Source organism: Tachypleus tridentatus, chromosome 7, assembly GCF_004210375.1.
Source record: "Tachypleus tridentatus isolate NWPU-2018 chromosome 7, ASM421037v1, whole genome shotgun sequence".
In the NCBI taxonomy this organism is placed as follows: domain Eukaryota; kingdom Metazoa; phylum Arthropoda; class Merostomata; order Xiphosura; family Limulidae; genus Tachypleus; species Tachypleus tridentatus.
Genome location: NC_134831.1, coordinates 54553749 through 54580732, shown reverse-complemented (window position 1 = coordinate 54580732; position 26984 = coordinate 54553749). Strand labels below are relative to the sequence as shown.

The 26984-nt window shown below is 31.9% G+C and overlaps 2 protein-coding genes and 1 long non-coding RNA gene across 7 annotated transcripts in view; 2 read left to right on the top strand and 1 right to left on the bottom strand.

Annotated features, from left to right (window-relative positions):
• The first annotated feature begins 200 nt into the window (after window positions 1–200).
• On the top strand, window positions 201–5331 carry LOC143255687 (insulin-like growth factor-binding protein-related protein 1). The gene is made up of 4 exons (XM_076511743.1): window positions 201–778; window positions 3140–3283; window positions 3768–3950; window positions 4907–5331. The coding sequence occupies exons 1-4, from the start codon at window positions 334–336 to the stop codon at window positions 4951–4953; spliced, it is 819 nt and encodes a 272-aa protein (XP_076367858.1). The 5' UTR covers window positions 201–333; the 3' UTR covers window positions 4954–5331.
• Window positions 5332–14436: 9105 nt separating this feature from the next.
• On the top strand, window positions 14437–22830 carry LOC143255692 (uncharacterized). 2 transcript variants are annotated; one of them, XR_013030794.1, is made up of 3 exons: window positions 14437–14525; window positions 16800–17034; window positions 22440–22830. It is a non-coding gene; the product is annotated as an uncharacterized LOC143255692 (long non-coding RNA). The 2 variants fall into 2 exon arrangements; XR_013030795.1 differs by having other exon boundaries at window positions 14444–14535.
• The window catches only part of LOC143255690 (uncharacterized), a 67561-nt gene continuing 62945 nt past the window's right edge, over window positions 22369–26984 (bottom strand). For 3 of the 4 annotated variants that reach the window (XM_076511751.1, XM_076511748.1, XM_076511750.1), the window contains one exon: window positions 22369–26682. In XM_076511751.1, coding sequence (XP_076367866.1) covers window positions 25418–26682 — 1265 coding nt within the window. In that variant the 3' untranslated portion in view covers window positions 22369–25417. The remainder of the gene's footprint in view (window positions 26683–26984) is intronic. The other variant, XM_076511749.1, reaches the window with a different exon arrangement.

Below are 26984 nucleotides of genomic sequence, written 5' to 3'. Positions count from 1 at the left end.
GGAAATTGTCATCTCCATATTAACTCAGCACGTTAATATTTTTTGTTTTGTTTTTTAATGTGGGCTCGTATACGTAGGTGGAATCGTGAGCAAAAGTCTTGTTAAGCAAATATAATTGTATTAGACATGCGCGAACCCATGTTTCACATTTACCAAGATATTATTAAAATTTCAAGCAGCGCCCTCTTGACGTAAAACATTCATACTGTACTATTTGACAAGCTTGTACGTATATGTGTGTGTCTTTTGTATTGAAATACCACAGGCAAAGCACATTCAGCTTCGAAGTGAATTACGTCAAGTAGCATTGCTTAGGGATTACTGAGGCTTAATATGAAATTAAACGGGTTAATTTTCATGCAGGCTTTATTTTTGATTGGGCTGACTCTTAATGTGAAGGCAACTTTAGAGAAAGAAAAATGTAGGGTCTGTGACCCCATAGCCTGTCCAGTGCCAGTGGGATGTTTGGCAGGTACGGTGAAGGATCACTGTGGTTGTTGTCAGGTGTGTGGTCTGACGGAAGGGGAAAGATGCGATGACGTCACACTTCCCCTTCCTTATAAAAACACATTTGGCTATTGTGGAGAGAAACTGGAATGTAGATTGAGGACAGACTTGCCCCCTGAAGAACCCCCAGAGGCTCTATGTGTTTGTATTCACCAGAAGCCCGTATGTGGAAGCGATGGTCAGACTTACAAAAATGAATGTCAGTTAATTGAAGCAAGGAACAAGTGGCAAGATGGTCTCCAGATCAAATCAACAGGACCTTGTAAGTCCGGTGAGTAATCCAAACCTAGCTGGTAATTTCTATTTCCATCTATTAATTAAATTTTCTACATTCTATAATATATCCTAAGATATCACATGCAACTATTTTGGTCAACAAGTATTTACGATTTGGAATTGTGGAATACTTTTAACTCCTGTAAAATACTGTAAATTAGAAACGATTTTTTATATATTTTAGATTCAAAACAAGCTCTATATACTGAATACTGAATCAAACCAATAACTTTGTTGCTTTACAGCAAATGTTCCAGAAACTGTGCTAAATATTAAGACTGTAGATTTGTCGATTTGAACCTTTATATGTCTGGAAAAATAAAACTAGAATTAGGACTAAAACCTCATTTCTAATATATTTAATATTTAACTAAAGCTACCCTCATTTATGGTTAAGCTGGGCCTAGTAGTTAGTGTGTCGGATTTGGTCAAGTTGAGCCTAGTAGTTAGTGTGTCGGATTTGGTTAAGCTGGGCCTAGTAGTTAGTGTGTCGGATTTGGTCAAGCTGGGCCTAGTAGTTAGTGTGTCGGATTTGGTCAAGCTGGGCCTAGTAGTTAGTGTGTCGGATTTGGTCAAGCTGAGCCTAGTAGTTAGTGTGTCGGATTTGGTCAAGCTGGGCCTAGTAGTTAGTGTGTCGGATTTTGTCAAGCTGGGACTAGTAGTTAGTGTGTCGGATTTGGTCAAGCTGGGCCTAGTAGTTAGTGTGTCGGATTTGGTCAAGCTGAGCCTAGTAGTTAGTGTGTCGGATTTGGTCAAGCTGGGCCTAGTAGTTAGTGTGTCGGATTTTGTCAAGCTGGGCCTAGTAGTTAGTGTGTCGGATTATAAATCCGAAAATAAATCGTTCGCATTCTATTGCATAAAAAATTCACGCTCTGCACATTGGGTACATTATATTAGAAGCCGTCAAATTTCAGTAATCATTAGAGTAACCCAAACTTTTAGTAGCGGGTACTTTTACTATTTTTGTTTTTAGTATATCAGTTGAAAATTAAGAACAACTAAAGAAGATAGCTCTCCTGTAGGTTTTCTGGAATGTAGACGAAGACACTCTTTTGAAACATTTTTAAAACAAGTAACTTATAAGTTATTGGTTATCAGTAATTATTATTATTGGGCAACAAAATAACCAGTTGTTCACACTAACTACCTTCTAAGGTAATATAGATTAATATGACATTACATTATATTATAGTTGCACTTTGGATCTAATAAGAATAAGTAAATAACCTGTATAGTTATATTGCTATGTAATTATATTTATTCCCCTCTCAAACGTAGATCCACACATACCTGTGTTTATCTCCTACATAAAATGAATGGTATTACACAGAGTTAACTTTAAGTTCATTGATACATAATGTATTGAAAAGTACCAGCTTCTTGTTTTATAGTTAAATTTTCGGTTAAACACGTAATACCTTCTTTAGTCACATTTTTATTTTTAAAAAATATTGTGTTCTCCTGCAGTTTGTAGTATATTTCTTTTACTGTCATTAAAAAATACTGTGTTCTCCTGCAGTTTGTAGTATATTTATTTTACTGTCATTAAAAAAATATTGTGTTCTCCTGCAGTTTGTAGTATATTTCTTTTACTGTCATTAAAAAAATACTGTGTTCTCCTGCAGTTTGTAGTATATTTCTTTTACTGTCATTAAAAAAATATTGTGTTCTCCTGCAGTTTGTAGTATATTTCTTTTACTGTCATTAAAAAAATACTGTGTTCTCCTGCAGTTTGTAGTATATTTCTTTTACTGTCATTAAAAAAATACTGTGTTCTTCTGCAGTTTGTAGTATATTTCTTTTACTGTCATTAAAAAAATACTGTGTTCTCCTGCAGTTTGTAGTATATTTATTTTACTGTCATTAAAAAAATATTGTGTTCTCCTGCAGTTTGTAGTATATTTCTTTTACTGTCATTAAAAAAATACTGTATTCTCCTACAGTTTGTAGTATATTTCTTTTACTGTCATTAAAAAAATACTGTGTTCTCCTGCAGTTTGTAGTATATTTCTTTTACTGTCATTAAAAAAATACTGTGTTCTCCTGCAGTTTGTAGTATATTTCTATTACTGTCATTAAAAAAATACTGTGTTCTTCTGCAGTTTGTAGTATATTTCTATTACTGTCATTAAAAAATACTGTGTTCTCCTGCACTTTGTAGTATATTTCTATTACTGTCATTAACTTTGCAAAGCAATCAAATATAATATTCCAGAGGCTAGGCACGGAAACGTATGTTTCCAACCTGTTAAACCTTAAGAACACTTTCTATTATATATTCAGTTCAGGTTGGTAAGTTTGAAGTAGAATAATTTGTAATTTTAACACTGAATTGGTGTGTTTTATACTCCAATAGCACCACATATTGACTTCGCACCAGAAGACATTCACAACACGATAGGAAGTAACGTAATATTCTCTTGTGAAGTTTCCGGTTGGCCAATACCTGCAGTCCACTGGCTAGTTGACAGACCAAATGGGGTTCAAGAACTTCTACCATGTGCGTTGACAGATAAGATTATATACTAGTATATTTTGAAATATATATATGTATATACAATGTTTGCCCTCATAGCGTCCTGCTTGAAAACGTAAATTGTAGACATGATATTATATTAACATTTCAATTACTTTAGGTTTAGCAAAACCTGAAAAGCAGTGAAAGAGTTCGTACACATACATGTTCAGAAAGTGTGTTTGTTTTTCTTTTAGCAAAGCCACAAAGGCTATCTGCTCAGCCCATCGAGGGAAATCGAACCCCTGATTTTAGCGTTGTAAATCCGGAGGTTCAGAAAGATAAAGAGTTGTTTTGTAAATAAATTTGTACGAATAATCACGTTTCGAGTTAATTAAAGTGCAAAGAAGTAACATGATTTTCTTCACTTTTGCATCACATGTTTTAATCATGTTGTTACTTTAATCATGTTGTATACTTGAAAATTTATTTATTTGTCAACTTTCTCTAATTGTATGAATAACATTAGCGGACGACTCTCACATTGCTGTTCAAAGTCGAGGTGGCCCCAGCAACTACAAGGTAACAGGCTGGTTGCAAATTTTGAATCTAACTGAGGATGATGCTGCCACCTATTGGTGCTTGGGTAAAAACGAATATGGCGAAGTTTCTGGGTCAGCAAGAGTTATCGTTCTGGATGCTCCTGTAAAAGGTATACTTTTTGTACCTATCAGTAATACTAAAAATATTTCTTGTGTTACTTTTTCTCTGTCAGAGGTTGCTTTGAAACTGATATGGTGTTACATAAATTTGGTAGTCTTTAAGATGGGAATATGCTAGAGATAATACACACACACACCAAATGTTCGCTGCGAAAGATTAACTTATTTGATTGGCCCAACTTTGTTGTTTTGAATATAACTATGTATATCTTCTAAGTAATTTTGGACCTTACATAAATGCAATCTTAGTAATATTATCCCTTAGATCATCGTCGAAGAACCCAGAAGACCGAGAAATCTCAAATGATGATCTAGTCATCAGAAAGGAAAGGGTGCTCTGTAAAAATAAATTTAAGGTTAATTGGAATTAGAAGTATGCAAGTTTTAACAAATGTTCTATTTAGTATCATTAGTTTGAATAGTCCCTTATATTGTACAAGGGCTAAATGCGCAGGCCAGATATTTCTAAGATTCCGGCATAGTCATCGTTCATTTATAATTACTGACCAAAAGAAGGGCTACCATTTAGTAGCCCCTAACGCCTATGGATCTAGACTTAACCAAAGGGTTAGATTTATTGTCACATTTATAAAGTTCACACAGCTGAAGTATGTAGTTTTCAATGTCATATCGTGAATCGATCTCTGGGATTTTAATGCACATTCTCTAGACCATGCATGTTGTTGCATTGAGAAAGCATTCTTGAGAAATTGCTAGTTTCCAAATGTCACACACGTGTACTTAAAAACTATTACTTAGTTTGTCAACCACATCGCGTCAAGTGTTTTACTACCAGCAACGAGAATGGCTATATGGACTTATTTGATTACTTATGAAAATCTAAATTCACACTTAACACTGAAATGTACTACTCGATTCTAATGAATTGTAATAGTAATGTTGTAAATGATATACGTTAATTTTGACTCTTTCAATATTTCTTTAGGTGATTCATATGAAGAAGAAGAAGAAAAATCCAATGAATATCTCTGAAAACGTAGATTGTAAGAGTGGAACATTGAATCGAGGTTACAGACAACGTTTGATACAATTATGATCTTTATCACTTTATAATTTACCCAATTCTGTTTTAAACTAAACTGTTTAAGATGTGAGGCTCAGAAACTACATATCTTGCATACATATAAATATGTGTTAATGTATCTCTTGTTGCTTGGGCATAGTTTGTGTTGTTATAGTATTTGTTGCGCACTTTTAAATCCTTTTTTTGAATTATATATATATATTTCTGGATAAGTGTGCATTTGAATGAAAAGGTAAAATTTAGCTTATCTTAGGACCATCATATGTCAAATTGCGAATAATTTGAAGCTAATGAAATATTAAAAAGCACTTTTTCAAGTTACTTTATATTCTGTAATGCCTGACTTGATTTATTGTAAAGCTTCTAGTTTATCAGGACAGTAAGATAATATGTTCAACTTAAAAAAAAACTACTTCTTTTCCCTTCGCATGACAAGCGACACAGTAAGATAATATGTTCAACTTAAAAAAAACTACTTCTTTTCCCTTCGCATGACAAGCGACACAGTAAAATAATATGTTCAACTTAAAAAAAAACTACTTCTTTTCCCTTCGCATGACAAGCGACACAGTAAGATAATATGTTCAACTTAAAAAAAAACTACTTCTTTTCCCTTCGCATGACAAGCGACACAGTAAGATAATATGTTCAACTTAAAAAAAACTACTTCTTTTCCCTTCGCATGACAAGCGACATAATCATGACTACTGCAAAAATTGTATTTCTTATTAACATTTCATCTGAAGATTTATATTTACATATATTGTTTGAAAACTAATTATATTTACCAGAATTATAAATTATTATTCATGAAAAGGTTAATTTACAATAAGTGGATGGTAAGGACAGTAGACTTCTCTCAGGATGTTTGTCCTACACGGCCATTTATGACTAGAAGAGAAAGCGTGAAAACTATTTTAATTCCCCATTTAGCTCAGCTGTTTGTCCTACAGTGATATTTATCGTAAGGGAAGTTGGCATAAAAAAAAAATTTTTTTTACTTCTTTATGTGCTACAACTGTTTGTCCTACAGGGAGGTTTGTCGTCAGAAGACACAGCACAAAAACTCCTTAAGTTCCCTATTTAGTTCTACTGTATGTTCTGTAGAAGCATATACAATCACAAAAGCCAATACAAAACCCATTTTAGTCTCACATTTCCTTGAGCTGTTTGTCCTGCAGGAGCATTTGCATTCAGAAGAATTAGCAAAAAAACTCTTTTATTCTCCTATCTCATTGAGCTGTTTGTCCTACAAGGAAAATTAAAAAACTTCTTAGATTCCTTACACATTTCAACTGTTTGTCGTACAAGCACATTTATCGTCAGGAAAAGACAGTACAATAATTCTTTTTATTTCCTTATGTGCTTCAACTGTTTATCTTAGAAGTGGATTTGAGGTCAAGAAAGCCAACACAAAAGCTGTTTATTTCCATATTTACGTTAGCTATGAAGATTCTCAATCACTAATCCTCAAATAAAATATTTCAACTAAATTCAAAAAAAGAAAAAAGTTTTATTTCACAGGATATTCGAAAGGAAATTTATAAATTATAGTTGAAATTCTTGTCACTAGATGTCACTATAACACTCAATACAAAATATTTATATATGCATAATAGATTGGTTTGATTAGATTGAATTTAACGCAAAGCTACACGACAGCTAATTTAGCAGCGTAAGGTTTGTTTCGAATTTCGCGCAAAGCTACACGAGGACTATCTGCGATAGCAGTGTAAGATTAGAGAAAAGGCAGCTAGTCATCACCATCAACCGCCAAGTCTTGGGCTACTCTTTTACTAACGAATAATGAGATTGCACGTCATTATAACGCTCCCACGACTGAAAGGACGATCATTTATGGTGTAACGGGGATTTTAACCCTCAGCTTACGAGTTGAGTGCCCTAACCACTTAGCCATGTCTGGCCGTACATAATAAAAATCTCATAAATTTATATATTTCAGACAAAAGCCAAATTTGAAGTGAAATTGTGCTAGTGTGCCTCTTATCGGCAACACAACTGACTTACTTGTGAAAGGTTTATATAAATTATCATAAAATGTGCCAGGACATGAAATTGATTGTAATTACTTTTAAAATGTTATCATTTACTTTTGAGATAAACTCAATATTTACCCGGCATGGCCAGGTGGTTAAGGCACTCCACTCGTAATCTGAAGGTCGCGGGTTCTAATCCCCCTCACGCCACACATGCTTACCCTTTCAACCGTGGGGATGTTATAAAGTGTCAGTCACTCCCACTATTCGTTGGTAAAAGAGTAACCTAAGAGTTGCGGTGGGTGGTGATGACTAGCTACCTTCCCTCTAGTCTTACACTGCCAAATTAGGGACGGCTAGCACAAACAGCCCTCGTGTAGCTTTCCGCGAAATTCAAAAACAAACTCAACATTTTGTCAATTTTATTTATATGTGACCAAATTTCATCACTATTGTGTGTCTCACTCTTACACTTTTAAATAAGATTCAGTTAAACTATATCTTTAACGCAATAACTTATCTAAAATAAACGTATTGTGCAACAAGATAACTAAACTTCGTAAAAAGGAGTCTACTCAATGTTTCACACCTTCAAACTACACCGAATTTGTAAGTAATCCTATTTAATGGCCGTAGATAACCAAGTAAAATGTTTGCTGTCCCAAAGGTAAAATGCACCATGGTTACTCGACCAAGTAAAATATACGAACACTGCAATTGATATTCAGTAAAATTTTTCAGTGTTAAAAGTTAGAAAGAACCTCACAAAATAAATGCGTTATTATAAGATAAAGCATATGCTTTTTCTTAGGAAACTCGATACAATTAAATATAATGCAAACTAAACCTGTTTACATTATGCTCCGAATAAGAATTATTTTTGTTTGCGTCTGATGGCTGCTGCTTTAGTTGGAAAGCAAAGAAATATTTAAAACACCTAAGATTTGCTTCTCTATATTGTATACAATTTTTTAATTGATAAACACCAACATGCTAATTAAACGTAACTATTTCAAGCTGCATTTTATATAACGTAACGCACTTAAAATTTAACACAAAAAGATGCTAAAATGTTTGTTTACCGTTAAGCACAAAGAGTAATTTGGATTTTGTCCGTCACAGGGATCGAACTCCGAATTCGAGCCCGATACGCTCTTAAGCTTATCATTGAGCCACCATGAAAAAAAATCAAAGTTTTAGATATGTAACATTGAAAAGTTTTTTTATATATATAATAAATAACCTCTTGCCTGAAAACATTGTAACAGCTATTGTAATACACGTCTAGGTCAATCTGTAAACCCATGATTGTAATTATTTCAAAGGTTAAAACTTTAGTTTTGTTAACTCTGCAGATTGAGTGAAAAGAAGTAAAATATAAGCAGTTTAAGTAAAATATCAATACAATAACAGCTTCTTTAGTTTTTAAATAAATATAAAGAAAATTTGTAACCTAAGATGTTTCTTTTTTAATACATATATTTCTGGTTTTAAAATAGCAATATAGAGTATTTCAACATATATTTTTAAAACTCCATTTTGTGTATTGGTTACAAAAATAGACTTGTTGTTTTATACCAATTACAGATTAACCTAAATAATATTCCTCATTTCTTCCTAGATACAAGGCATGAATTAAGTTTTCTATATTTATTACACTAATTTAATCCTAGGATAACCGATGCACTGAGACCCTATAGGTTTTTAAACAGATTTTTGTAAACTGTTTATACACCAACTTGCTTGTAAACCCGTAACGCTCTGGTTTCAGGATCCTTAATATGAACCACACAGCAAATATTTTTAAAATGCTGTAATGTTTCCCCTTACATATCACGTAGAGAGCAAATAATTCATCCAGTTTTACTTTTGGTCAGTTCTTTATTTTAAGTATTAAATAGTAAAAGAAATCTAAAGTATAACAACAATCAACATGATACAATACGTAAATCATACTGGTAGTAAATGATATGAAAAAAAATGAATGATTTAATAATTACCCTTCATACACAGACACCCATAGTGACTCAGGGATAAATCTATAAACTTACGATTCTAAATATAGATTTTCAATCCCCGTGGTAGGCAGGATACAAATAGCCCCCTGTGTAGGTTTAAATTATTTTCGCGCTTTACAAGACGAAAAAACTGGATTAACATTTCGTATTCTGCATAACGAAACAAAAATGTGTTTTAAGTAGCAATGCCACTTGCTGAAAATATTTGAAGTATGTGCTTCTAATTGTGAAGTAAGGTCACACACAAAAATTTATCATTGTTATGTCTGTTTGTTTAAAAACAATGCTGGTAAACTTTCGCTATCAAAATATTTAAATTTAATTTTATACAATCCAGAGATGAAATAAATTTATCAGTTTGTTAAAATTAAGTGAGATGTGGGCAAACATTTTAATACATTAAAATCACTGTACTATGTTTAACTCGTTTCAAACATTTGTTAATTACCCTGAAATGATTGTTGTTTATTCATAGATAGGCACAAGACTAGACAATGGGCTAACTGTGCTGCGCCCACCATGTGTAGCGAAACCCGGTTTCTGGCGTTGCAAGTCCGCAGGCATGCTGCTGTGCCACTCGGGGGCACCAGGAAACGAAATGATTAACTTTGTAAAAATACATTAGATCTCATTCCTAAGGAACTCAGTAGAAATTCATGATATACGTTTATAAAACTGTTGAACGTATGATAGAAACATAAAAATCATCATTATTTACCTTGGTGATTGAAACATAAAAAAATCATCATTATTTACATTGGTGATTGAAACGTAAAAATCATCATTATTTACCTTGGTGATTGAAACATAAAAATTCATCATTATTTACCTTGGTGATTGAAACATAAAAATTAATTAATGTTTACCTTGGTGATTGAAACATTAAAACATCGTCATTATTTATCTTGGTGATTGAAACATAGAAATTAATTAATGTTTACCTTGGTGATTGAAGCATTAAAAATCATCATTATTTACCTTGGTGATTGAAACATAGAAATTAATTAATGTTTACCTTGGTGATTGAAACATAAAAATAATTATCATTTACCTTGGAAAGGTGTAATTTACAGCATTCGTTTATTGCAAGCAAAAAGGCTATATTTGCCCTTGTTTTTCGTATTAAAAAACAAAACATGCTCTTACTTTATATCGAATCAAACTTAATCATTCAGACGCGATTCGAGGGATTTACTTAAATAAATGAAGCGATCGTCACTTATTATTTAATATTATTAATATAATGGAAGCTTATAAGATACCAAGCACAAAAACGAACAACGAAAGATTTCGACATAAATGCTCAAAAGGTTTTAAAAAATCAAAGGAGATACATTTAAAATTAAACTGGATAAATAGCTTTATGTAAATATCCTATTTCTTTTACTCGTTTAATAAATACTTTTAAAAGCATTCAGTTAAAGAAGCCTGCTCATGTTTCATAGTAATGTCAGTTTGATAATATTAACAAGACGGTGACATCAAAGTAATACTTAGTTAAACAAACGTATTGAATTAAAAATTATAAACACATTAAATAACATCTTCATTACTGTTAACTGTTTGTTTGCAATTAAATCAAAAACTGATTTTGTTTGTTTTCTTCATATTTATGTACTCTAACTTAGTTTTAGCGCTTGAAAAATAACGCACTAATGTCTGGTTGCATAAAATTTGGCTGTAGTATAATATTTAATCTACTTTCTTTCAACAAGAGAAAACAATATATATATATATATAAATGGATTTTTATAATTTTAGACAACATCTAGAGAAATGCATCATTTTATCAAAAGCCGATTATTGCTAAGAAAATACTTTTTGAACAGATTTATAAAAAAACTAAAACATGATCTTCATAAAACTCGATAGTTATTTCTATCATTCCTTTCAAATAGACATTAACGTTATAATATTTTATATGTGAGGTAAAATCACAAGTTGGGGTTGTTTTATTTCATAATTTATATGTATGTAAATATGTATGAATTTTGTGTTCTTTTTTACCGTAAAAATAAGACGTTTTAAGAATTCGCTGGGGTATTTTTTTATTTGTTAAGTGTAAAGCTTTTATGTTTCATGCATCCTTAAGATATCTAATAACATGTATAAAATTATGGTCAACATAATAGTATTTCATATCTCAATAGTTCAATTGGAACTTTTTATATGTAAACGTTTAATAAAGTTGTCTTATAGTCAGAAAATGTGAAATCATTTCAGCTTTCAAATTTACTCTTCGCTATCCATGTATTTGCTTACTCTTTCATATTATTTATTGTATTGAAGTTAGAATAAATCATAATAGATAATATGACTTCACCTCTATAACGTTGCGTTAAAAATAAGTGTAAAAATTTATGACAAATCAAATTTGGTGTTTAAGCTACATAGCCTCAAATTATGTATGGTTAGATATACAATGAACAAGAAAGTTCTAGAATACAAAGCCTGAAACTTTCCATGTAGTATGATGATACAGTAATAAAAGCAAAAGGCCGAAGTCATCTTTGCACCCAAAAAATATTGTCCTATATCAAGTTTAGTCGTTTTTAATATCAATAAAACTGGACAATCCTCGTTTCCTATACTATTAAAGAGTTTATTTCAAGGTTAAATTCAAAGCTATAATGCATATGAATATGAAATTTAAGACTTTTACATGAAGTATAGAATCAATGTTTTTGTTAAATTATTTATTAATAGTTTCAGTTTAGTTTAGAGAATGTGAACAGCCGAGATGGACCAACAGGTCCAATGCTGTCCCAAAACGTTATGTTATTGCACATCAGTGGTTCAGGGGTAAGTTTGAGGGTTTATAATGCTAAATGCAGGGTTTTGATACCCATGGTGGGCATAGATAGCCCATTGTATAGTTTTGTGTTTAACACCCAAACTAACAATTATTACCTTAGTTTGATACAAATAGATTTTTTTTTACCTTTACCTTTCCATGGCTTGTAAATAATGTAATACCATTGCATCTCAATACAAATTCCAATAACCACCTAAAAATTAAAAATCAGGCCTAAGTTTAAATACCCTTCATATGTGAAGCAAGAGTTTTCCTACTGTATAATCTATTTAATAATCACTTGTACAAATTGATTCATTTTCGATAATCTATAATTAACATATTCTGACGAAAAAATAATTACAGGTTTCATGTGATATACAAATGCGATTTAGACACATATACGCACTAAAATTACATCTATAGTTAATTTGTGCACTTTTAACACCATAAGTTTAAATCTTTATTATTTTATAACGTCGCTTTATCAATAGTTAGATGAGAAAGATCTCGAGATCTTAGTAAAAGACAAACAACGAGTTTGTACAAAAAATGTTACATATTGAAATATATTTCGTTTATTAACATTCCAGTTTTTTACACATCTTTACTTTAACTCTAAATACAACTCTATATTCTGCTTAGTAAGTTTTGTTTTATTCATTATATAATACAATATTATTTAAAGGATTTATCTATTCGGAACATACACCCTTCCAAAATATATCGTATTCCACTTAATAATATTGCATGTGGGTAAAAAATCCTTCGACCTTGGTTCATATGATACAACACGCCTTCAGTGTGCGGAAGTTTAAGGACTCAGTCCCGTCTATAACCATATTTTATGAGTAATGTTTCAGTCGTCAAATAATTTAAGTATTTACATCGTACGCGAAGCACAAACGTATCTCCTAGTGTCTATTAGAATAAAAAAGAAGTTGTACATTACAACAAGTCTGCTTTTATGTTGTTCATAATTTATAGTAGGGTAAGAATAATTCAAAAATAATTAGTAAATCGTGTCATCTCATTATATATTGAATTCGAATAGCCCAAAAAATTATAAAAATTGTTTTAAGTACATACACTCATAAAAATGGGAATACCAGAAATATAAGCTGAAAAAACAAAAAAAATATTAAAGTTTCGACACTTAGGGTTTCGTCTATATCAGACTCTTTAGACGTTCTTATATTTTATATCAGACCCTTTAGACGTTCTTATATTTTATTCGGTAAAAAATAATATATATACATGTATGTGTGTGTGTGTGTATAATGTTATTTAAAATATAAAAACGTATTGATACAAAAGGATTACATTAAACTTTGTAATAAATAGAATATATGTTTAGTTTAAATTTTTCACAGCAGATGGAAACATTGTATCATTAAAACTTGAAACTGGTTCTATTATATATAAGAAAGAGGAATGTAAAACTTTTTAATTCTGAACAAATAAGCTGTTAACAATCATTGAAAATATACTCATTATACTTTCAAGAAAAACAAATAAAATTAGTTTATCTATTTCCACAAGCAATAGAAAAATTTTCAATAGAAAACAACCAATTTTTTATATAATTTAATGTAGCCGTGACATTAGTAAACCATTTGTCATGGCCTACTTGTAACAAGATTATATAAAATTGAATAGCTTAGTAGACAAATAATACAAATGTAATATAAGAATAATTATTAATCTATAAACTCATTAAAGAATGCTTGGAGAAGTTAGAAAATGTTTATTATTTTTGGATTTTCAACTGAAATAAATATATAAAAACAAATTAGTTTGTAATGTAACGATATGTTTTATATAAAAACTCGAAAGAAGACGTAAACGGATGGTCCGAAACCTAGGGTGTCTCAAATCAGTTATATCAATCAGATTCGCCAATATTTGTTAGTATATAGTAAGTTTCTTTCGATTCCGTAGGTGTGTTTGACCATCCTTTTTTTCACTGAATTTGCAATTTTCAAAGATTCATAATTTAATATTCGGAGTCACTTTGACACTAGTCACTCCAAATGTAGCCAGAGTTTTTGTATAGCAACTGAATTAGGAAAAGCAGCATTTGATATTCTTATTGCTGCGTAGAAACAATGGTTAAATAAATATCATTTGTAACGTATCAAACAGTGTAGGAACTACCGTTATAACTAACTCATAAATTTAAACTAGTAATTAATTTTTTTTAAAAGTTATAATATTTTACCGCTTTTTCAGAATATTATAATCCATAACTTTATAAAAGTACAAAAGTAACCCGAGTGAAACCAAGTCGTTGAGCAACTGTACATGTATGAAAATTTAAAAAAATTACATGAATTACTTTGCTATTATTATTACAAAATGTCTTGTAGTACGTACTTTACATTATTTACTGTAAAATCCAGTTGTTTGGTATTAGTTTCATTTTTAATCTGGTTCATAAAGAACTGTTACTGGCTCATCGGATATGAATAAACTTCCTTCATATTTCAAGGTATAAAATATTGTTTTCTAGCGAACAATGGTTTTCATGGTAAAGTTTCAAAGCCCAAGGGAAGAACCTGGCAACGATCACTTGCTTGTTGAAACACAGGCCTCAACACACACGCAAAAATAACCTTGAACACGTACATTCTGGCAATAAACTCCAGTTAAGAGAGATTGTGTAATAAAAAGAGTGTAAAAACCCCCAAGGACCTCGAGATTCAACAATGGTGAGTACAAGTAAGTTTTAAATTATTTGTTTACAACTTCATTTATTTTTGTCGTGTGTAAAAGGCTCTACATTGTTAAGTCATTTTATATATATATATATATACATACTTTTGTGTATGTATTTATGTCTACAACACAAAAGAAGGTAAAACTTACTGTCTCACTTTCAGTATGACTCTTTGTACAAGGTCCGCTTTTATGTCTTCAATGCACGCTCGTCTTGACTCCAATTGTTAGACGTTTCACTAACCACCGACACACTCGTGGACTCAATACTCTGAGTACAGATAAAAGAAAAGAGATTTGGGAGGAAGCTATAAATAAGTCAGTTTGTTACCCACTTCGTGACAAAATTCTCAGCTGGAATAAGTAGTTTCGGTTCTCCGTGTGTATGTGAAGATATGAATAGTAAAATAACGTAAGCAATTTCACAATAGGTTGTTCTTTTCGTTAAGTTATTCGATATTACAAATTGCCACGAAAGCACAAGTTTACTAAAAATTAACTGTGTAAATCCATTAACTTATAATGCTAAAAATCGGGATAGGATATTCACAGTGGGTAGAGCACATAACACTCATATAAACAGTACATCCTTGTTAGTTGCCAAAGTGATGCTTATCTTATATGTTACAGATTGTTTTAGTTGTTAAACTTTCGGTTTTGACGTTCATGTGAGGGAAGATCTTGAGTAAATTAAATCTATTCGTTACGCCCTCTCTCAAATACCTACATGTTTTTAAATGAGTTATCTGAGATTTTTAACCAAACAAATAATACAAGACTTCATCCAATAACAACACTAGCTGCTGGAATCAAGTATCCTTTACTAATTTCTAATATTTAAGTAATCAAGTTTTATTAGAGGTACTCAAGTGAGGAGGTCAAACTATATATACATAGATGATACAACTGGCGAAGCTATGCTTTTGCTTTAGCCCGTTAAACAATAAAAGAGTTTCAGATTTTTAAGCTTCTTATTGGTAGATTTGTTTATGTAGAAACACCCATTTTAAATAAGCTACTTTGTTTTAATATCCTTTATTTTAGTAATACTGTTCTAGTGGTTAAATCTTAATTTGTTTTAGGTTCCAGTATGGACTTGTATAATTTTAAGCACATGCTATTTTCTGTGTACTTTTAAATCCAGCCTAATTGCCGAATATGTGTAAGATGGGATTAAATTATTAAAATTTAGGTTAAATACACAAATTATTATACAATTTTACTCACAAGTGCATATTATTACTGCACGCTTTTATTTGTTTGTGTTTACCAAAACCTTAGAACAGTAAAATTTGAATACCGACATTACGAAGGTGCTTTGAAGACAAATTCGTAACTTTCTAATCGTACTCTGCAATTTTGTTTTCAAGATCAATTTACATTATCTAACTTTCTCAAGATGGTTGTAATTCTAAACATTACCGATTATTAAACCAATTGTGATTTGTTTTATTGGTATTTAAACTGATTAAGAAATACGATAAACTTTCATGTCCATCACAAATCTAACTTGTTCAAATTTAAAACTCCAGAATCAGAATATAGAGGTGTTTAGTATTAAAACATCATACCGTTTCTTTTTTTTCTTCCATTCTATTTTCGTTGAGTCCTATAACACTAAAATTACTAATTTTCGAAATGCTGTTTTAAGCTCCATCTGTTGGCAAATGTTAAAATCAATTTTTGCATCGTCAGATATTGGCAGATATACTTAATTATTTAAATGTGATGAATGTTTCATAATACTTTCATGTTTTATAAAAAAAAAACGAAACGGAACTAAAATAAAATTATGAACAATAGAACGTAATATTTCATAAGATGGTTAAAAGAAATACATGTTGTCTTAGTTCTCGTTGCCGTACCATTAAACGTGTTAAAAGTTGTGCTATATAGAACCAGACAGATCAATGTAATCTAAAAATACCAATTCACATTATGTCTTCAACAAAAGCCGTTCGTTCAATAAGGTGCGTGAGAGCTATATGACATTGGTATAAGGAGTATATGTGTGAAAGAAAAAACAACAATATATAGACTTTGCTATAAATACCGCAGTGTAACTCAAGGTGTCAAAAACACGTTTATAAAGATAGAAAAATAATGTTTTCACTTTCTAAGTCAAGATAATTTGTTCTTCGGATCAGTTTTTGAAATAAAAAGTAGTTGTTTTATTTTGCTCATTGATTTTTGTTTTGGAATTATAAGGTGTTATTCTATCGTTTGTTGTATAGAATTTATTTTCCCTTTTGCTCTCGTTTATCAAGAAGAAGAAAATGTCGCACTGAAGGTAACGCTTTGAACTACAAGACACTAACAGATCGATTTTAAGGTCTCGCAAGGCTGTTTGTGAATGAATAGTGTGGAGCTATTTTTGGAAAGGATAAAAGTCCAATAATAAGCCGTAGACGTCGTTGGAAGGAGCCACGGATTTAAACATCAGCCATCTGAGATAAAACTAACAATCTGTTTTAAAATTCTAACAAAAACATTTTTGTTCAGGTAGGGTAGTTATAATGTCTATGAGATCACCATATAAATAGGAGGAATTAGAACCTAAGATTGTTTTTATGTTTCAATACGTACTGGATAGACTTATTTCTGATCCATATAGTTATTGACTGCATTTCTCCACCTTTCATAATTACTTTACAACATACAAATCATCTCCCAAACTTGGTACTTTTATCTGCCGAAAAGCAGACGAACAGAAAGCCAGTCCAAAAGATAGATATGTATTTTTTTTAATTACTACTTTTTAATTACTACTTTAATTACTACTTTTACGTTATGCACGAGTCGTTTTATTTGTTAAATGATTTCATTCCTGTTTTCTGATTTGTATAACCGAAATTACGCAGTCTAGTGTTGCCATATAACCCCAGGTAACTTTTTATTTAATCTCTGAAATTTACATCAGAATTCGGTGAAATTGCCTCTTTTGGGTTTGTTGTGTGGTTAAAGAAGTACCTTTATAGACAGATATATATATATATATATTTCTAAAAAAAAGGCACGCCCCATAAGAGTAATTTGAAACTCTGATCAATATAATTGACAGAAGTATAACCAAGCCAGTTCAACTGACAAACAGAATTCAGACATTACACAGTATATAAAGCTGTCTAAAATGGTACGAAGTCTGTGAAAGGAATGATGTATTGATCGAAAGTCGTTCTTCCACTGTCGTAACGGAGCAATAATAGATTAGTTTCCGAACTAACATGTGTGTACGCAGGTACAAGTAGTTTGACTCTGTATAAGACAACAAGACTTTAACATATTCAATTTATCTAAATCACTCAAGATCAATGTTAAAAGTTTTATTAAAGTCTATATGTTAGAGTAAAACATATTGTTTATAATTAGATAAAGGAACTGAAGAAATTCGAATATGAGAGTTTTATGTTTGTATGTTAAATATACAATTATATTATGGTTAAATAATCAATTAAAATAATTTAACAGTGTGATTATTCATAAATTTACATTTTATTATATAGATTATAAATATTCTTTGAAAGAATAAAAAAAACATTCATGGTATATTCAGTTTTAAGATATCGTGCGTATCTTGTAGCGTGCACGATATTGTGAATGAAAAGGTCTAGCAGAAAGGCTATTGGCCAGTATGGTCGAGCTGATCAATGGATATTTGCGTCACACAAACGTGCCGTTGCGAGAACTCTTACGTCTGTTGTCGGCCATTGACGTAGAGAACCGCAACACGTATCTCTTAGCAAACAATGTTGCAAATAAAATGGCTAGCGGTGAGCTGAATATATCTCCTTTAACATATTTCACCATGGCAACAAGTTGTCGTTTCCTTTCTAAATCCAACACTTTGGCTAAGTTTAGAAACAAATCCAAACTAAACTGTTTGATGTTTTGGCGCGGAAAATAAAATTAACGAAAATTAAGATAAACTACTGGCACTTAAAGCCTGTAATCAATTTGTTCTTAGTTGATTACTGTTATTTAGTCCTATGAACGCTTGTTATTGTTATTTGCGAAGGTATTTAGTTATGGTGTTATTACAAGTGCTTTTATTTTTAGATTCGTTGTTATTTATTGTATACACCTAAACGTGGGTATTTCTCAGACATAATTCGAGTTTAGACACTTTATGTAAAAAAATGCAACATTTACTGTTTACAAGACAAACTAAATTCTATGTTATTATTTCAGGATTTATTACGTGAAATTCTATTTATAGGAAGTTTATCTATTATTCCAGAACAAATGTGAACAATAAGTTTCTTCGTTTGTTCGTTATTACTGAAAATTTGGTTTAAATATTTCGTTAAGAAAAATAATTTAATAAAGGAACACTCTCTTATCTGAAAAGCATCGGAAACGAAAGTAAAATTTAAAGAATGTTTTTGCTAGATCAATAGAGTGTATTACTATGTCGCGGTGAAAACATTTTGACAGGGGTAATCATGTTTGCTATTTGTCTATTGATTGGGTAGTAATATGATTATGTCATTAAATTTTCTAAAAGGTGTAATTACATATATATGTATATTAGTTATTGTATAGAGCTTTATAACACTCTACTACTGAATTCGTTTTTATTAGTTATTATATTACTTTCAAGCACACGTAACTGTGGCTTAGACATAATTTGATATGAAACACTAAAATTCTTCTGAAAGATCATGTTACAACACGTCAGCCTCATAGCTTGTTGCTCTGACTTTCAAATAACAAGTTAGTAGCATTTTCTGAAATCAGATTTTTTCTTTTGCCTTAGCACGTGTATTTCATAGGACATCACTTGTACACAACGTTTCAAAACAACTTATTTCTATTTTTAGAACAGTTTTTTTTTTTTTACTGAACATAGGTCACTTGATCTTTCCTCCGCGTGCTTATAAAAGGTCTGTCATTACCTTTTACATAAGGAAGACTACTTTGGATTTTTATGTACTGATTTATTTAGTGATGTGCAATCAGGCATCTATTCAAATAATTTTAGGTAATGGATCGATATTTACTGTTTAGATGCGACAGAAGTCTTTAAAATGGCACGAAACTCTGAAGCACAGATATTTTCCGAAACAAATTCCTTGTAATACGATAGAATTAAAAATCTCTAACAATATCTATAAAAATAAATGTATATCCTCGCATACACATACATACATTGATAAGTAAATAATTTTATATTAATATTTGGTCAATAATTAACGTGTGATTGAGAAATGAAATTCAGAATTCAGAGTGACAAATAGACAGAATTCAGTTTGTTTTTGTAGAATGTTTAAAGAGTAAAAGTTTAGACTATCAACACTTTGATCCTTCTGAAACATATAACTGTAAATTATTATCAAAACCTCAGTGAACAGAATCATACCAGAGCTTTCCGAGAATCTAAAACTTTCTTCGGTCATGAACAAAATATATTAAAATGAAACTATTATTCAGCAATTACGTTTTTCAAATAATACTGCCTGCAATGGCACAGTAGTATATCTGTAGATTTGCAACATCAGAAACTGTGTTTTGATACCCGTGGTGGGCAGAGCACAGATAGCCCATTCTGTAGCTTTGTGTTTAACATCAAACGAACGAGCCAAACAGTACTAGAATCTATTAACAAATATCTATAACACCCATACTTGAAAATATTGATGAAATGTTATAACATTATTCAAATATCTAAATAAGTTTAGCTTACTATATGATAAAGTAAAACGAACTCAAAACTCCACAGAGATCTGTAAACTATTTTACAAAACAGTTTAATGCAAATATTAAGTATTTGATTTCTTTTAGGAAAACAAAATGTACAATTTCTGAAAAATGAATAATTTGATATTTTTCCAATAATAACAAAAATTGTAGTTTCTTCAAACAAACTTATATCAAGCATATTTTATAATTCTTATGGCATAAATATTCCAAAAAAAAATACTGTTGAACTCTTAACATACCTTTCGGAGTTAAAACCATTTACTTTAGCCAGTTTTGTATGGTCATACCTTCACATGATATAGCGTTTACTTAAAACCTTAAAAAAATCACTAAATTAACAGGCCAAAATAATAATTTTATATGTAATTATTATACCAAATATCTTATTGAGAGGTAAGGTTTTTATTTTTACTAAAATTTTTATATTTAATAATACCCCTAGCAGAAAAGTCTTCAATTCTTATTGCACGTGCAATTTTATTGCTTCTGTCTGTTTAAATCATTTATAACTTATAGTAATAAAAGTTGAGTTCATTTTACTCATACATTTAAAGAACATACTGGAAATAGTAAATATACCTTTAACGTTTAATAGCAACTGTATTAAATTTAGTAACAAACAGCGTGGTTTTACAGGTATTCTGCATTTATCTTGTTCAAATCTTATGTACTATAATATTATTCTGTTGTTTGTTATTTAAATACATTATTTGCTATTTATTAGCTCGGAAGAAAACTTTAATGCGCAAGTAAAAAGAAAAACAAATTTGTGATTCATATATAACTGATGAATGAATATGTCAAACTGGTGTTGTCATTGTTCAGTGTTTGTTCGTGAACGTTAATCTACGTTGTAGACAGTGAGGCTTTGGAATATTTTGTTTGTGTATATTTATATAACTATAATGTTAAAGTTCACTCTGGTTTGGTTTTGAATTTCGCGCAAATCTGTTTGCTTATTTGTTTTTGAATTTCACACAAAGCTACTCGAGGGCTATCTGTGCTAGCCGTCCCTAATTTTGCAGTGTAAGACTAGAGAGAAGGCAGCTAGTCATCACCACCCACCGCCAACTCTTGGGCTACTCTTTTACCAACAAATAGTGGTAACGCCCCCACGGCTGAAGGGCGAGCATGTTTGGCGCGACAGGGATGCGAACCCGCAACCCTAAGATTACAAGTCGCACGCCTTAACACGCTTGGCCATGCCGGGCCCGCGCAAATCTACACGAGGGCTATCTGCGCTAGCGGTTCCTAATTTAACAGTGTAAAACTAGAGGGGAGGCAGGTAGCCATCACCATCCATCACCAACTTTTGGACTACTCTTTTTTACTAACGAGTACTGGGATTGACCATCACATTATAACGTCTCCAAAGTTGAAAGGGCAAACATGTTTGGTGTAACGGGAATTCGAACCCGTGACTCTCGGATTAGGAGTCGAATGCCTTAACCACCTACCTGGCCATGCCAGGCTTAGTTCATTCTCTTCTTCAATTTTTACTGGTTGTTTCATCACACCAATCAATAATAATACCCATCATAAAAATGACGTTTTTCTATGTCACATGTAAATTTAATTATTCTAAATGCTCTTAAAGACTGTTATACTAAAGTACTCGATAAAGTCGCTTCTATGATGAGCACTTACTTTTTATTAATTTTCTTTTTCACTTCTAAGTGTGAACTTCAGTACTTAAGGGACTTCAAAAGAAAACGTTTTGATTCGTTCTTATAAGATATGTTTTATGTTTTCAAAATGTTAGCAGAAACATCATTAGGTGAAAATACTCAAATTAACAAGATTTTCGTCTTTTTTATGTATATGTCTACAACTTTAGTTATTCATATGCTGTCGTGAAAACTTTAGACAATTAAATAGATTTTCAAACTGTTACATACTTGCCTTGTATACCATTAAACATTTGTCATGAAAAGAGTTTAGTATGTAAAAAATAGTTATCGCACTCAGACAGTGTGTTTTTTTTTGTGTGCTGCGCGTAATTTTATTTAAACTTTACATTTTAAGTTTCGGCAGTTAACGAGTATTTTATTTTTGTAATACATTCATGTAACTTTTATCCGCTTTGAATGAAAACTTTAGTACAGGTAAAAAATACTCACAACTCAAACTTTATAATTTCTGTATCATATATAATTTTATTAAATTTAATATTTTTCATAAAACTAAATATACATTCTTCTTCACAGATGGCGCCCATCTAATGAGAAATTGACAACAATTACACGAAAAACTGGTGCGAAACACAAACAAAACCTCCAGTGACATGAAGACTTTGGCTGAAAGAGAAACATTTACTCATAATATACCACAGAAAAAGAATCACCGAGTTGATAGTAATGTTAGGGTGCTTTATTTATACAATAAACAGTTGAGGCACCAAAGTTGTTTACAACGGTTATCTATGAACAACTAGTAAATATACACATTTAAAATACAGAATAACGTTTTCAAAACAAACAGATAATTATAACACAAGAAAGATTATTTCTTTGAACTTCTGAAGACTGTCACTACACGGGGAATATATAATTATTATAATTTAGTAGTTCAAGTATTTATAAAGCATCTTTTAAACTATTTATTTGTATCTTATAAAATGAAGGGAATATTCTACATATAACATTATAAACTTCATACAACACTGCATTTCATATCGAGAGTAAACACACCGGAAATATGACTACAAATAAGATCTTCTTAACACTATTATACTATCCGTTAGGTAACTTTCAAATTAACAGGCTTTGACAAAAGAAAAATACATATTCGCACATTTAAGTTTCACAAACGACATATCTGGACCAAATTATCATTATTGGCCACTGTCTTTTTTTTCTCTTACTTTTAACAGCTACAACAATCCTTTCTTTGTTATTTTGTGCGCAGACACAATTGGCTTTGCAAAGATCAAACACGCGACAAACAATCAATAAAATAACATGAACTAAAATATTTTGTTAGAGATCACAGATCTAAAAAATTTAAGACGTCTGCTTAGTTGACAAAAATAGAAAAATATCTGTCATTCCAGAATTTAACTAAGCACATTGAGCGTCAACTATAAAGAAAATGATCACATTTTGAGGTCATATCTCATGTTACTTAGAGTTTAAAACTTTTCCTTATCATTATGAGAAGTTTCACATAGCTGCGTCTCTGATGCTTCTCTTTATGAGATCATCACAAAATAAAAATCAACTGATCTTGTTTTCATGTATTGTAACAATTACCTCAAAACTATAAGATAACCTTTTTTCATTGTTTTGTCTGTGAGAAAGAAATGTTAATAGAAAGTTAATTTATACTTTCATTTAGTTTACATAAAAATGCAAGTGGAAACACGTATAAAAATGTACTCTTAACAAGAAGAAAAAGGTAGTAAAGCCAACAACGATTAATATTTCATTTCATGCAGTTTTTTTTCGGGCAATTACCCTTCGTCCGACTTCATTTCATGAAAACAGCATACTCTGTATCGCACTACATTAGACAATACGGTCACACTGATGAGACTCGTGTCTTCAAATTATGTTCAAAATATCACGCCATACTCTGCAACACATCTGTACTCTTATAAAATTAATTCACGACAAACCATACATTTTAGGTTCATTAATACAGCAATGAATTCACAATGAATCCAAACACTTTAGAATTAATATGATAGTAGTCATACCACAATTATCAAAGAGGTACCGTAGCATGGTAACAAGAAAAACAATAAAATCTAGGCTTAGCAACGAGATAAACTGTTTGGTCAGCCGTAATGATTTTAAAAATTAACTTTCGTGTAGAAAAAAAAAGAAAAACACTAAATATTCGATTTTTAAAAAACATTCATGGCACCCATTAAAGCCGAAGCACCAGTATATTTATCAATATCAGAGGATGTGGTTTTTATTCTTGATAATGAAGGGCAATTCTTTGAGTTATCAAAGTATATATATATATTTTTTTTTTTAAATATGTGATTGTACTTGTTTCTCTAAAACAGTTTTAGGGTATTTAGGCTTAGTCCTCAAAACTGAATTTCACAATTTGTGATTTTTTGATATCTAGATCTATAAAATTGTTTGATTGTTTTAAATTATAATTTTATTCAATCAGCTAATTTAAGTAAGAAAAGACAATCGAATTTATTTTTCACATTATCAGTGCCAAAACAAATTAGAGAAACATTAGTATTAATACGATAACTTATACTCTTAACGATATGATTATAATGATTGGTTTATAGTTACAAAACTGATGTTTTTGGCTTAACTATGTAAAAGAAGATATTTTTCAATCTTCAAATATCATTTGCCCATAAGAATTAAAGTTTTAGTGTCTAGTATCTGACTGCGCTGAAAATTGTAAGGACTTTAGGTGTAGATGGCGTACTAGTACAAAAATAACAACTTATATATATATATAAAGAGGAAGTTATTTACATAAATCACATTTACAAGTCGAGTGAAGAATCAACGTTTTGGTACGAATATATTTTAACAATAAAGTATCGAACAGTTTGGTAACCCGTCAACAACACATACACGGTAAAAATGACATCCAGTCTCAATCTTTCACGAATAAATGTGTTATGTAACGGTAAAGCAAAACTAAATCTTTTCATCTCTTTCCAGGAAAACAAGAACAAAATAATTATAGTAAGTTATATATTCACGGTTGAGAGTAATTTTGGAATGAATATAACTCACACATAACCGTTTTCTATTGTTGTTGAATTTTTTCGGGAAAAAATTAACGTTATTTCTTATCAGTAAAACTGTAGCAGTGGATTAAAACACAAAGGGAACATCTCTGGTCTTTCATGAACTCAGGCACTGGATGAGGCTTGAGGAGGGGATGATATGGCCACTGAAGTATAAGACATCTAAACAAATCGTAGATGTTCCTTCCTCTTGACTCAGTTCATAAGAGCGATTGTTAATTTCAAGAGGCTTGTGTTTGATTTCATCAAAAGCATTCTCCCCTGGTGAGCTAGCAAAGCTTTCTTTAGACACAGTTACGAAACTTGCGCTGACCATCAGTTTACTGGATTCCCTGCTGGAGAAGGAACGAGTGTGGTGCCTGAAGAGCCCAGATGAGGAGCTAGCCTTTGACAGCTCGACCCTAAACAAGAGTTGAGAGTCATGAGAACACACTGTTCGTTTAAAGGACCTCATGGTAGAGCTGTAGTAATCACAGACTCTGGAGAAAACGAACTACCAGGGACAAGACTAGAAATGGAGGCATGTGATGACAAAGTCAAGAGGCCACTACCTGACCCTGACTCTGCCGAGCCTTGACCACTGGCTTTGTTTTCTTTTCTCTGTTTTTGTTTCAGATGAACCTTGGCATGCCTCTTCTTCTCATCACTGCGGGCAAACTTTCGACCACACATGTCACAAGAAAAGGGTTTTTCTCCTGTATGGGTTCGGATGTGAGTGGTCAAATGATCACTTCGGCTGAAGGATCTCATACAGATCCGGCACTGAAAAGGTTTCTGACCAGTATGAATACGAATGTGTCTGGTGAGCTCGTCACTCCGAGAAAACCGACGGTCACAACCCTCAATGGGACAAGCATATGGCCTTTCATGGACAGGCGTCTTGCTTGGTCTGTTGGGGTACTTTCGTGGCTTCATGGGTACTATCTTCAATGGTGCTGGACTGTTCTGATAAGCCTGACTCAGAATCTCGTGGCCCTTGCTGGTCGACTGGTTATAGTCAGCAAGGTTAGCAGTTGTCACAAATCCTCCTTCCATTATTTGACCTGGTTCCTGCTTTGGCACTATAGCAGTTGTGACTAAAGGAGGAGTCAGTTGAACAGTACTGAAGGTTCCATACTCCGGCAAGGTAGTAGACCATTGATACTTAGAGAATGGTGTTGGCCCCGTCCTGAATAAATCGTCCTCAAAATTCTGTTGAACCACAAAAGGTTGGATGCTAGTTGCTACCAAGGTTGTCAAAGTGCCTTCTGAGGTTTGGACATTTTCCTGGGTGGTGTACACAGGTGGCTGCTTCATAAGGAACGCCCCAGTGGTGGGATCAAACTGGGGTGGGGCATTCACTTGTAAAAGCAACTCAGCTTGACCCACAGGGGATCCAAAATTTTGTTCTAGAGATACGGCTTCATGGGAGGTGGGGTCGTAAGGCGTTGAAGCTGGTGAAGCAGAAAAATGAGATGAGGGAGCAGGAGAGGGCACACTGACAGAAGGAGCAGGAGGTGTCGGTGCAGCCGAAGATGCTGGAGAAGAAACTTGGGTTGGAATGTTCAAGAAAGGTAAAAACACTGATGATGCCTTATCACTGCAGATCCAAGAACCAGCGGGTGCGCCCTGGGGGGTGGGCGAAGAGGTGGTAGTAGTGTTGGTCATCTGTTGTTGACAGGAGGTGGAGAACATTTCTCCTTCCAGCTTCTCTGGAAGTGATACGGTAGCCTCTGCTGTAAAGAAAAAATATAAATAAATGCAATATAACAGTCAGTACAATTCTTAAAAGTCTAAGAAAGGGGAAACATCTGATTCAATAGATTTAAAAGTATAACCTCTATTCCAGTCAACAAAATCAACACTTAATGTATATCTACACCACCTTTACCTAAGAATATGATGACCAACTTCGGCACGATTTCTTATAACTAAGATTGCCACAGCTTCAGCTAAATTTGAATATACATGCTGTAAAAATAGCATCACATAGAAACGTTAATATCTTGGCAATCTGATAAAATATTACTTTGTCTCT

What these genes read in the sequence shown, in the direction of transcription:
- LOC143255687 (XM_076511743.1), top strand. Translation starts at nt 334, where the DNA reads ATGAAATTAAACGGGTTAATTTTCATGCAGGCTTTATTTTTGATTGGG. An exon ending in GGTTCAAGAACTTCTACCAT is followed by an intron (nt 3,284 to 3,767) that starts GTGCGTTGACAG and finishes GAATAACATTAG; the next exon opens with CGGACGACTCTCACATTGCT. An exon ending in TCTGGATGCTCCTGTAAAAG is followed by an intron (nt 3,951 to 4,906) that starts GTATACTTTTTG and finishes ATATTTCTTTAG; the next exon opens with GTGATTCATATGAAGAAGAA.